This window comes from Cyprinus carpio, chromosome B14 (genome assembly GCF_018340385.1).
Source record: "Cyprinus carpio isolate SPL01 chromosome B14, ASM1834038v1, whole genome shotgun sequence".
Classification (NCBI taxonomy): Eukaryota; Metazoa; Chordata; class Actinopteri; order Cypriniformes; family Cyprinidae; genus Cyprinus; species Cyprinus carpio.
The window spans coordinates 23,571,015-23,584,199 of record NC_056610.1 but is presented as its reverse complement, the minus strand read 5'-3'; the positions used below and the strand labels follow the sequence as shown (position 1 = coordinate 23,584,199).

The 13,185-nt window shown below is 36.9% G+C and overlaps 1 protein-coding gene across 1 annotated transcript; it reads right to left on the bottom strand.

The window, feature by feature from the left end:
- Window positions 1-268: 268 nt before the first annotated feature.
- LOC122139651 (kyphoscoliosis peptidase-like) lies at window positions 269-9,244 on the bottom strand. Its single transcript, XM_042738655.1, has 6 exons — window positions 8,533-9,244; window positions 8,328-8,442; window positions 6,703-6,820; window positions 5,479-5,670; window positions 5,160-5,350; window positions 269-2,629 (listed from the first exon to the last, which is right to left on the bottom strand). The coding sequence occupies exons 1-6, from the start codon at window positions 9,148-9,150 to the stop codon at window positions 1,314-1,316; spliced, it is 2,550 nt and encodes an 849-aa protein (XP_042594589.1). The 5' UTR covers window positions 9,151-9,244; the 3' UTR covers window positions 269-1,313.
- Between the last annotated feature and the right edge of the window lie 3,941 nt (window positions 9,245-13,185).

The following is a 13,185-nucleotide window of genomic DNA, read 5'->3' as shown; positions in this document are numbered from 1 at the left end:
CAGACTCCAAAACTGGATGACAAAATAACCTTCATAAAATTCATACTCTAGACTAGGGCTGTGCGATATGGACAAAAAAACCCTATCGCGACTTCTTTGATCAATTTTGTGATTTCGATTTTAATCACGATTTTGATGCACAAAGACATGCTTTACAGTCATAAATGCATTCAATGTGAATTTGAAACATATTTCCAAAAGAAAAACAATTAGAGCTTTATCAAAAGTTGTAATATCTCTCTAGAACAGACATAAGGCAAAATAATCACTAAGTAAAGGTGTGACAAAAAAAAATAAATAAAAATCCTGTGGCCAGGGATTTTTATTTTATTTTGCCATGCATTGGTCATAGAGCTCATTGTAGCGGTGCCTCAGGTGTTGAAATAGATTTGTTGCACCAGGTTCACACGTGCTCGATCTGCAGTGTGTATACAGTATGTGTATGCGTTGCAGAAGCAGCATGGACTCATTTTGCTTTCGCACAGGACGCATTTGCAGTCCGCTCCTGATCCGCTGTTTACCGCAAACACAACATTTATCCATTATTTTGATTTCAAATCCAAATGTTGTTTCTGAAAATGCTTTTTCAGCTTTGTGATTCTATTTTATCACAGTACAGTAATACAATCTTCATAGACATATTCACGTTTAAAAGTGCACTTTTCCTTGTTTTAAATCTAGCCAAAAAGCCATGTGTTGACTGTGAAACAGTAGACATTAATTATATGCATTTATTGTGTAATTACTACATTTCCGTGTCAGTCCATGTTAATTTCTACAGCAAAACATTCGCTGTTACTTTAATCCAATGTGTGCAGCACAGCAGAAATAGACTCTGTGCCGAAATGATCGCTGCATGACTGCTGCAGATGCATCGCTCCTGGAGTGCACTGCCGGACCACAACTGCGTGCAGTGTGAATGCTCTGATCCGTTAACATGTGCTCGGAAAAAATACGCACCACAAACAAAGTGTGTGAACCTGGTGTTACATCTGTATGCCCGGTCTGTTCTGTTCTCACACTCCATTTAGGCGCGCTGCATTCTGATTGGTTCGGATAGCATACTGCAGGAGGTTAGGGCCTCGGAAAAGTGTGCTATAAAGCGATTTAGAAATCGCGCACGCTCAAATCGTGATTTGATGACGATTTCGATTAATCGCACAGCCCTACTCTAGACGGTAGATTACATAGTGCATAGTGTAAATGCAGTGTGTAGAGTGTGCCATTTGGGACATAACTATAGTCATAATAGGGCTTCATGACATAGCCTAGCTTCATAGATGCTTTTGGTATTAATGCATATGAGCTGTAGATCATTTCTTATGTTCTGGTTCCACCACACTGAACGCCATCAGGAAGCTCATCGTATTATTAGAGGCCTCGCTCAGGCTGGCAGCAAGATGGAGCTCTGGTCCTCTGCCTGTAAACGCCTTCCCTTCCCAAACTCCGTTCTCACTTAGCTGGAGATCCACACTCTCATCTCCGCACACACTCACTCTTCGGGCCCCGGGGACTTGTACACAAAATTTCACCCAGGACGAGGCTTCTAGCTGCCCCGCACGAGGTTCAAACAGCACACTGCCCTTCTTCCAGGCTCCGTACATGCGTGGAAATGGAGGCCACTTGTTGATAGAGGTGTTCTTCAGGATGTAATCACACAGCAGGGGGTATTCTGGTTTTAATGATGTTTTTCCATAGAGGCCAAGCTTGTAGACTCCAGACTCAGGTAGGTTGATGCTTATGGTGACTTTGCTCCCATCGTGAGTGAAGAGGACATGGTTTGAAAGGGTGGTTTGACTTGCTGGTTGATCACCCTCTTCTTTAGATAATTTGCAGAAGAGATCTATATCTTGACGGTTTTGGAAAGTGATGTCACACTTTCCTTGCTGTGTGTAAACCAGAGCTTCTGTATGGCTGAACTCAAAGAGGCCGGCCTCCAGAGTCTTGATACCAGGACCGCAGTTACTGCTGAGGCCACTGGGAAAAAGCTCATTCAGGCTGACGGCACCAGCTGTGCAGTGAAGAAGAAAGTTGCCTGCATTCTCAAAGCTGTCTGCTTCATTCGCCCAGTCCCTTACAAACACAGACAGACGGTAGTAACCATAGTAAGGACAGAGGACGCTACATGTGAGTTGGTCGGGCTCAGGCTGAATGGCCAAGCACTTCTTGGCTAAGGTCTTATCCAGGTTCTTATGGCTCAGTTCACACAAAACCATAAGTGGTCTAGTAGTCTTTAAGACTAACCTAAAGGATCCAGACTCTAGTGAAATGATTTCATTCCCATAATTGCAAGGTTCAAGTCCTAAACTCGTCGCATCTGGTTGCAGGCCCCAGCACTCATGGGGATTCTCAGGCAGCTCTTCTGAGATCTTGGGTGATGGACATTCCAGCTGGAAGGAACAGATCCAGTTGTATGTTTTGGGTGTGTTTCCAGCTCGAGCAAAAAGCTCAAGCTCATACATGCCAGGCTTTGGGGGCATGAGGCGTAGCTTCATGCTCTGCTGCGTGCTGGTGAGAAAGCCGATGGACTTGCTCAGCTCTTGTGTTTTTTTGCCGCTGAGCTGGGAAATCTGATAGGTGAAATGGACGAGCTGAGGGAAACTCATCGATACCGTCGCCTCGCCGTTCTCTGGGACACACAGATGAAAAAGGTGTCAATTAGTCACAGCAGTACATCAATTGATGGATCAATGACATGAAAGTCATCTAGTAGTTGATTCAAGAATATATTAAAGATGTAATTGATACCTTTTATATAATGACCCTGTTTGTATTTCTGAAGTCAAATGTTTTTATTTGGGCGCATATACTGTAGTATAGAATATTAGGGTCAACTCAGGCATTGCCCCTCCCAGAAGAAATTTGTCCCCCGAACCCCCACCCCCGCAGTTTTCTTAATGAACTTTTAACACCTCAAGTTCACGGAAGGGAAATCAATACGGCAGAAAGCACCAGGTGAAATATAAGTGCACGTCCATAATGTACTTAAACTGCTCTATTTTCACTCACTAATTTTGCACTTAATATACTAAAATGTATTCTTTAGTACTTCTTAAAATAAACTTAAGATCATCTAAGTGTACTCAACTGTGCTAGTTTGAGACATCATGAATATGAACTAAAATGTGCTTTTAACATACTATATCTGTATTAAAAAAATGTATTTAGTTACCACCTGTAGTACACTTAAACCCATCTTTCATACACTAGTGCACTAAAGTGTACTACAAGTGGTAACTAAATACATTTTTTAAATACAGTATAAATCTATCTATCTATCTATCTATCTATCTATCTATCTATCTATCTATCTATATATATATATATATATATATATATATATATATATATATATATATATATATATATATTGATCAAAGGTATCCCAATCTTGCTAAAAAGTTTTGAATAGCACAAACTGACAATTTGATAAAGATTAAAACCAAGTTTTTTTGTGATATCATCAGATTTCATAATCATTTTTTTCCTTTTGAACAGCCCATTTTCAAGATTTGATCAAATCTGAAATCAAGTCCCCTCATGACTGTGTCAAGGTCAGTATCAAATTATTTGACATTTTATGACAAGGCAAGGTTAATTCAGATTGTGAAATGTTTTGTGGTGTGGACCAAAAAGTTGGTATTTATGAATCAAAGAGCTAAGACTTTTTCTATGTACACAAATGGCCTGTTTCTCTCAAATATTGTTCACAAATCTGTCTAAATCTGTGTTAGTGAGCACTTCTCCTTTGCTGAGATAATCAGTCAGTGTCTGGTGTGAACACCATTTGTCTCACGCAGTGCAACACATCTCCTTCACATAGAGTTGATCAGGTTGTTGATTGTGGAATGTTGGTCCACTCCTCTTCAATGGCTGTGTGGAGTTGCTGGATATTGGCAGGAACTGGAACACGCTGTCATATACGCCGATCCAGAGCATCCCAAACATGCTCAATGGGTGACATGTCCGGTGAGTATGCTGGCCATGCAAGAACTGGGATGTTTTCAGCTTCCTGGGATTTTTTACAGGTATTTTTTAAAGTTGGTTGGTGCATTGTGATGTTGATTATTGTGGTGATGGTTGTGGTTGTGTTTGTGGATGATTGGCATAAGGATGTGATTAAGGTTTTTATGTGGGTTTATAATGGCATCAATAAAATGCACCTGTGTTTGTTGTCCATAACATACATAACATTGCCCTCACCATAAACCCACCGCTACCATGGGCCACTCGATTCACAACGCTGACATCAGCAAACCGCTCACCCACACAATGCCATACACACTGTCTGCCATCTGCCCTGTACAGTGAAAACCAGGATTCATCCGTGAAGAGAATACCTCTCCAGAATGCCAGACGCCATCGAATGTGAGCATTTGCCCACTCAAGTCAGTTACCATCTGACGACGATGACAAACTGCAGTCAGGTCGAGACCCCGATGACAAGCATGCAGATGAGCTTCCCCGAGACGGTTTCTGACAGTTTGTGGAGAAATTCTTTGGTTATGCAAACCGATTGTTGCAGCAGCTGTCTGGGTGGCTGGTCTCAGACGATCTTGGAGGTGAAGATGCTGGATGTGGAGGTCCTGGGCTGGTGTGGTTACACGTGGTCTGCGGTTGTGAGGCCAGTTGGATGTGCTGCCAAATTCTCTGAAACGCCTTTGGAGACGGTGCCAAGTGCACGCTCCCTCAAAACTTGCGACACCTGTGGCATTGTGCTGTGTGATAAAACTGCACATTTTATTGTGGCCTTTTATTGTGGCCAGCCTAAGACACACCTGTGCAATAATCATGCTGTCTAATCAGCATCTTGATATGCCACACCTGTGATGTGGATGGATTATCTCGGCAAAGGAGAAGTGCTCACTAACACAGATTTAGACAGATTTGTGAACAATTTTTGAGAGAAATACGCCTTTTGTGTACATAGAAAAAATCTTTGAATTCAGCTCATGAAAAATAGGGGCAAAAACAAAAGTATTGCGTTTATTTAATTTTATTAATTATTAATAATTATTAATTTTGTTCAGCATATTTATATTTATAATTAGTTATTATTCATTATTTAGGCATGAAACATTTCTTGAAAATTATATGAAACATGATTACAAAGAGCTAATGTCTAAGAGAATAGTATGTGTGTTTTAAACTTGATTTACCTGTAACTATAAGGAAGTGTTTCGGGTGATTGAGAGTTAAGTTTAGCGTGTAGAAGTCAGGCTTTTTCAGCACCCTCTTCTCAAACTCTTCAATCTTAATGGGGCTTTCCAACAGCTGCCACTCCTCCTTCTCAGGAAAGTGAGAGTCGATGAAGTTCTCAGGGTCGGTCAGAAAGTAGTACTCTTTATATCTGAAATTTTAGTCATTTTCAATATGTAATAATGGTCAGTGCATTTGTGTTGTATATAACTGTACATAGTATAATAATACAGTTTACAAAGACTTCTTGAAGTGAGCTGTTCTGTAGTCCAGTCTCACCTCTTTATAAAGGCCCTGTTGTCTAGGTCTACATTTCCAGCGCCCCAGCAGGCATCCAACAGGTACCATTGTCCATCCAGACACACTGCATTCCAGCTGTGGTTGGATTCAATGTTCCGGTAACTCTGACCCGGCCGGTAACCAGCACCTTTACCATGGCCTGACACCTCTCTGCACTCAATACCAGCTTCCCTGAACAGATAGTGTAATTAGGAAAACCACGCCATTAAAATTCAGTGTGATTGCATGGAAAAAGAGTTAAGTTCTGTATTTTCTCTTTTAAGCGGAACTTCTGTCTCAGTAACATTTTTCCTCACTGCTCTTTTTACCAACTATTCTGCCATTTCATTTCCATTTCCAAATAATCAGGCAACTAATTATACTGTATATATTCCTAAACTGTGTAATAATTTTTGGAATGTGTCTGAACTTATGAAGCCCTAAAGTAATTTTAAATATAATTTTTTGTAATAATACTAGTGCTTTTCTCAGAACTCAGAGCCATTTTTCTAATCCATTTTAATCTATTCGATGTAAGCAGGATGGGGATAGTAACTGGTTTGATGTAATCAGATTCCAAAAATGAAGTATGTGATTAGATTGTTACATTATAAATACTTATCAGACTACAATTACTTTTGGTAACACTTTATTTTAAGGTGTCATTGTTACAGGTTACATGTACTTACTATTGTAATAACAATAAATAATGCATTAACCCTAACTCAAACCTAACCATATAGTGAGTACATGAAGTAAATTAATATTACTTCAGTAAAATGTATAATTATGTATGCATAGTTACACTGTAACAAGGACACCTTAAAATAAAGTGTTTTAATAATGTTTTAATAATTATATGATTGTATTTCATTCACACAAGTCTGTCTTTGGAAAGTTTTTGTCTTTTATAAACATTAATGCACTAATTTATGTATTTATTTATTTATTTATTTTTTCTGGAGAAGAGTGCTTTTGTACTTTATTTCCATCGTGCCATTCGGTTTGATATTTCGTTATTTATAGCAATAACTTTCATAAATAGTGTAAAGTGTTCAAATAGTACTGTGTAGACATCTGTACCCTCATCTTTGTTTTTAGCAATAACTTTCATAAATAGTGTAAAGTGTTCAAATAGTACTGTATATATATATATGTATCTCTCTCTGTGTGTGTTTGTATTTTTAAATCACCAGACTCTTTTGGATAAATTGCTTGGATTACCTGCACATCTGTAAACAGACGCTGGAGTAACCAGAGCACACAGCTCGTCCAGTCAAAATGACCTGCTCAGGAGAGTAAACCATCTTAGAAAGGCCCAGATAGCCCTTCACATCATACTCTGTAAGCAAAACACAGTATCTGTTACCAGTAACTTGTGTCACCATAGCAGATGTTTGCCTAGTTTTCAATCTTTACCACTAACCATTCTGACCACCTGCATTTTTTTTTATTTTTATTTTTTCTCCTTTTTTTAATGCATCACCTAATGGCAGTGCCAACACATCTTACTGTCTATCTCTGCACTGCAACAATGATTCATGTTTTTTCTAAAGGGAAATGGTTTTAATGAGACCCATATATAGAAGAATATATAAGAGAAGATTATATAAGACATCATGCACAGTAGACTTACCATTAGGGTTGCAAAGCGGTGAATATTTTTAGTAAATTTCCAGAATCTTTTCAAAAGTTTCTGAAGATTTTCAACATTTTCTGAAAGTTCCAAAAATTCCTGGAAACTTTCCAGAAATGTACAGAAATTTTTTAGCCCCCTTGCAACCCTACTTACAGTATGATGTTGATTCCAATAAGTAAGGGCCTTAAACAGTGGTGCAGTGCAGGGTTATATGCTGGTATATGGCCTATACCCACTTATCAGTCAGCTTTGCGTATACCCGCTTCTAAATCCCTTCTGATGTGCATCATTCAGTAGTGTCCTGACTACTGCATTAGCCAAATCATGACAGTCCAGCACATGAGTAGCCAATCCAATCACATGTGAATAAATGCAAATATTCCCTAAAAACATCCAGTAAAGACAGTGAAGCGGTCAGGACAGAGACATATAAACTCTCATGCATTGTATGTTTCAAGAGATATCAGTTCAGATGCATTGTAAGTCTCATTCATTCTCTTTTTTATTGTATGTTAAAGCATGAAGCTACTCTTAAAGATAAAAAAACGGACTTGAATTAATAGCTTTTGATATTAAGGAAATCGGTAATATTGAAAACACGATTTTGCGATGGTATATGGTTTATGTGTGTTTTCTAAGTCATCTCCAGGTAATTGAATAATGCAGTGCATTTTTCTAAAAAAAAAAAAACTTATTATCCACAGAATAGGTGCAGATTTTGGAATAAATAATTATGTATATATGTATAAATGTATGTATATATTTAATTATTTATTCCAAAATCTGCACCTATTCTGTGGATAATAAGTTTTTTTTTTTTTTTTAATAATGATCCTTACTCAAGCAGCAGAAGTTAAGTGACAGAGTGCAAATACTTCTGGCCCATTTTGGAATGAACTAGATATGCAAGACCAGTTTTACATGTCACGCAGGGTGTTCATCCTTTGCTGGGTCATTAAAAAAAAAAAAATGGGGGGCATAAATTAAGAGTATATCCACTTCTCCAGGCACCACTACACCACTGCCAATATATATGAATTGAATCCTGCAATAGTGTTGCAGTATCATGGCTTGAGATACACCAAGCTTTTATTGGTCAGAGGAAAAGGACATAATTAAATCAGTAAATCTCAAAAAAGAAACAAACCCTTGATTGCTGATGTTGAAGATAATTTTTGTGCTCGAGTATGTGTGTGAGAGAAAGACTGACCAATGTAGTGGCAAAGCCAGATCCAGATGGCACGCAGTTTGTCTAAATCACTGCTTGCTCCCTCTGTGATTGTCTGGGTGATTGCTTGCACCGAAAAGATCTTCTTGATTCTGAGCTGCAAATTACAAATCCAAATAAACACATATCAAACTACTCGCTCCTCCAAAAACAAAGACATACATGTAAGACGTCTGATCTCTCTCACCTCTCTTCCAGCATTGATTGCGTATGTGTCAATCTTGTGGAAGACCTCAGGGTTCGGTATTAGGTCCTTTTTAAGTTTTCTTCTGGGCCTGTTTAATGTTAGTTTTTTTGAAGAAGTGGTTGATGATTTCCTTGAGTCTTTCTCTTTGGTTATTGTGTTCTTCCTCTTCAATCTATTAGTACTATTTTCTTTGCTTTCTCTGCGTTTATCCAGTGACCTCTCTTCATCTGTATCCATCATGTCCCCCTTTTCAGACACAAAGCTCTTGATTGGCTCTTTTGCATTGACTGGTTGAGGTCTTGCTGTCATTTGACCTGTTTTACCACCAGTGATTGATGACTCACTGGTCTTAAAACTCCACTCTTTAAGCACAACAGCATCTTCCTTTGGGATACCTTCAGCCTGTCCTCGTTTGGATCCAGTTGTCTTCGCAGTTTCCTTGCGGTCTTGTTTGCTTTGTTGGTCATGTCTCAGGTTTGGCTGTGAGGTTGGAGTATGTACAGGGGGCTCTCCTGATGCCTTGGAGGGGCTGTTGGTCATTTTGTTGCTGTGGCGGTCACTGCGTTTAGTGTAGAAGCAATTAAAGCATTTCATCTTTAAACACATCTTAAAACACATCTTGTCCTTTGCTGTTTAGGCTCTAGACCTGAATGATGATTGCACAAATTATGAAGCTTGTTGACCAGAGGAGTGCTTGTACTTTTCGATGCAATTACCTGGTGGATGATAAATAGAGACAAAAAATAATTAAATAAATAAAATACACTTGCATTGAAATAACTTTGGTCAGTAAATAACCACCTAGCAACCACCCATAACATTTAGCAACTGTATAGCAATGCACTAAAATGTACAAAACTTTAGACACCACATGGCAATGTGATGGAAACCACCAAGAGTGCTCTATAGCAGTGGATCTCAACCTTTTAGACTTGTATGAATTCAGTTTCATGCCTGCAGACTCAGAATTCGAAGTCCAATGAGTTTTTATTTGGGGAAGGGCGGTTATATATATATATCTCAAGGGAACTGACTGTCTTCAGAATAGTTTTGATGACAATTACTTTTCATCTTACCTCTATATAATGCCTAAAAAGGTAGTTTATAAACGCTGCACTGATTTGTTTAACAGTGGTAACCATTGTATTTCTGCTTTTCCGTAAGCGTCACCTACTGTCAGAGAGTGAATTTGCATTTTCATTCAACCCTGCTGTTTTTGTTCAAAGTCAGACCGATTATATTTAACATATATGTGACCCTGGACCACAAAAGCAGTCATAAGTAGCACAGGTATATTTGTAGCAATAGCCGACAATACATATGGGTCAAAATTATTGATTTTTCTTTTATGCCAAAAATCATTAGGATATTAAGTATCCTAATCATGTTCCATGAAGATATTTTGTAAATTCCATACCATAAATATATCAAAACTTAATTTTTGATTAGTAATATGCATTGCTAAGAACTTAATTTGGACAATTTTAAAGGCGATTTTCTCAATATTTAGATTTCTTTGCACCCTCAGATTCTAGATTTTTAAATAATTGAATCTCAGCCAAATATTGTCCTATCCTAACCCTTACGACTGGTTTTGTGGTCCTGGGTCACAAATAGTAATTTATTAGGCTGAATGTAAGGGTTAGCAATATATATATATATATATAATTTTTTTTTTTTTTTAATTTATTTATTTTTTTTTTATGGTCATTTTACCATTCAGTATGTTCCACAAAAAAGGTAGTAGCGCCAAACATTCAGTATGTTATCATAGACATTGGTAATTTTTCAGTTTGTTATGTTAGACATTGATGGTGTTTTAGAAAAACATTCAGTATGTTATCATAGACATTAAAAAAAAACAAAATAGCATATGTTTCCATCACCCCTATGTTTTATCCCCCTGTTTTTATGCGCATTTTTAAGTATTGCATCAGAAACGAGTGAAGGAAATGCCAAATTTTAAATAAAAATCCCTTAATTTGCAAAAAAAGTTGTAATTTTCACTTGAGGTGGTTTTTGACTTGTTCGAAAAAGAGTTAATGCAAATAATGGGAGATGGAAACACATTTGCAGAATAAATTCGTCTATGCACATCAAAAAGTTTTTTTTAAGTAAATGACTAAATTAAAACAATCTTATTTATTTAAATGCTTTTAAGTCATCCTGCAGCCCCCCTTGGAACTTTGTTGAGGCCCGCTGGTTATGAACCACTGCTCTAAAGCATCATATAAGGAAGTTTTGCATAGGCAAGAATTCACAAAGAAGATTTCTTTTGTTTAATATATATATACAGTATATATATATATATATATATATATATATATATATATATAGTAAATAAAACAGTATAAAACATATGTACAAACTGTACAGTAATATAGTAAATAAAACAGTAAAAAATTGTAAACTGTAAACTGATATTCCAACAATTCTCTGCCTGACACATTGTATGTACATAAGGGTTTTACGTTACATCTTCTGTTGTTTAATGCATGTTTGTTGCGTAATTGAAATGTCGTGTGTGTTACCATAATAGTGTTTTGTGTTTCCTTGAATGACTGACACACCTGTATATTAGCAGTTCATCACTACTTGTAATGAACTTTGATTCTTTACGTGGCATTTTACCACCTGCGTTATTATGGTGGTTGTCAGTATATGTTAAAGAGACAAAACAGATTTTAGTAGCAGTGTGTGTTGTTGAATTTACTGTTTACATTCAGATTTTCTTGTTTATAAATTAATTTTATACTGTAAAATTTACAGTGTTAGTTTTTCTGTAAAAATTTTTTATAAGAAAATATTCCGCCAAACACAGCTGCCAAAATAATTTTAATTTGTAAAAACTAGTTTGTTTGTTTTTTACAGTGAAAAAATAAAACCCTGAAATACTCAAATAAAGCTCAAAGACAAAACAGTATACAGAAAAACATGCTCTGCTACATGCAATTTATAAAACACAAAATAATATTACGATTAAGAAGCCATCCATCAAATATATTCACACAGATACATTAATAAACATCTTAACAACAGTATAGTTCTTTAAATGGCATGGATGGCAAGTATATCAAATAAATGACAGAGAACAGCAGAAAACCTCCTTACCTTTCCACAATGAAACAGAACTGTGGCTACAGAACAGCTCCACCCTTGTAAAGGAGGATTACACAACAATAAAACACTTACAAAACACAGCTCTATGGAAGAAAAAATAATGACAAATGTCTTTGAAACAAAAAATGTATTTGAGTTGAATTTGAAATGTTTAAGCAAGTTGAATTTGTTTTGTTTTTATTTGATATTTGTGTTTGTAAATTGAATTACTTTTTTTAAGTTGATTTAATTCAACATGCTTTTTGTTTCAAAGACATTTGTCATTATTTTTCTTCCATACAGCTCCTTCATAACCCTGGGAGAACATATTACATCTTCTCTACGTCATATGCATTATTATAACAGAGGGCATATTCTGTATGGGTTATTATATTAGATGTTATATTCTTAATGTTTTTTATTATAAAAGAGACCCACAATAGTCTTAATAGTGGGGTTTGACACAAAATAATCGGGTTTGCCTGCAATTACCAAAAGACCTGAACAAGGCAATCAGTGTTTTTGGGATTACTAGTAGATACTGTAGTTTTTATGAGGGCAAACAGCTAAAGAAATCCCTAAGACCGGCATTACCCTCCCTAAGCATTCCCTAACCCTGTACCACACTGACAGATGTTTTTAGAAATGTGTGCCATTATGCTCTTGTCCTGAGAATCACAGCACTGTGGTAATCACATCTCTTAATGAAAGCGCTTTAGTAACTCCATCTTCCTCAGTGCGTAATGAATAAATGCACTTCTTATAGGTATGGCAATTACCGGACCAGAGAAAGTGATTTAGGTGGCGTGCACCCAGAATGGTATATAATTACATGTATTTACAGCTGAGAAATTGATTTTAGCAACTATTGGCAAAAAAAAAAAAAAAAAAAAAAAAAAAATTAAAGGGAACACGTTTCTGAGTATACATAAATTTGTAATTAGTTACTTTCAGGAATCAAAGAATAAGACATTATGCAAAAGACGAGATGCAAATACAGTATAGAGTTTAGATTTCAAAGCCACCCTGCCATCACTGTTTTTACGCATCTTAATTTTAAGTATGAAGTGAAACATCCTTATGAAATACTGATGATTTTGGTATAGGGAGGCTGGAGCTAGTTGCTACATGTTTCACTCCAGTGAATATTTATCATTATGCGTTTATTTTTGAAAGTCAAAAACCTGGTTAAGCATTGAAATGTTATTGCATTGTCGTGCTGTATGGGGTAAGTTACAAACAAACCTCCCATTAAAGGGATACTCCACCCCAAAATGAAAATTTTGTCATTAATCACTTACCCCCATGTCGTTCCAAACCCGTAGAAGCTTCGTTCGTCTTCGGGAACACAACACTCCATGTCACCGTATGCTGCGTATGCTCTTCTGTATCATCCACACCACAAGGATGCACTGTTTCTACGTGTATTTAGCTTTGATTTGAAAGAAAACAGCGCATTCTTGTGGCGCGGATGATACAGAAGAGCACACACAGCATACGGTGATACGGAGAGACACAGAGGAGACTGTTGACAAAGGAATTGTTGAATAAAGT

Excerpts from the sequence above, each read along its gene's own strand:
- LOC122139651 (XM_042738655.1), bottom strand. The coding sequence starts at position 9,150 with ATGTGTTTTAAGATGTGTTTAAAGATGAAATGCTTTAATTGCTTCTAC. Across the intron at positions 6,821-8,327 it reads CTGGCTTTGCCACTACATTG|AGTATGATGTGAAGGGCTAT; the intron begins GTCAGTCTTTCT and ends TTTTGCTTACAG. Across the intron at positions 5,671-6,702 it reads GTCTGTTTACAGATGTGCAG|GGAAGCTGGTATTGAGTGCA; the intron begins GTAATCCAAGCA and ends CTATCTGTTCAG.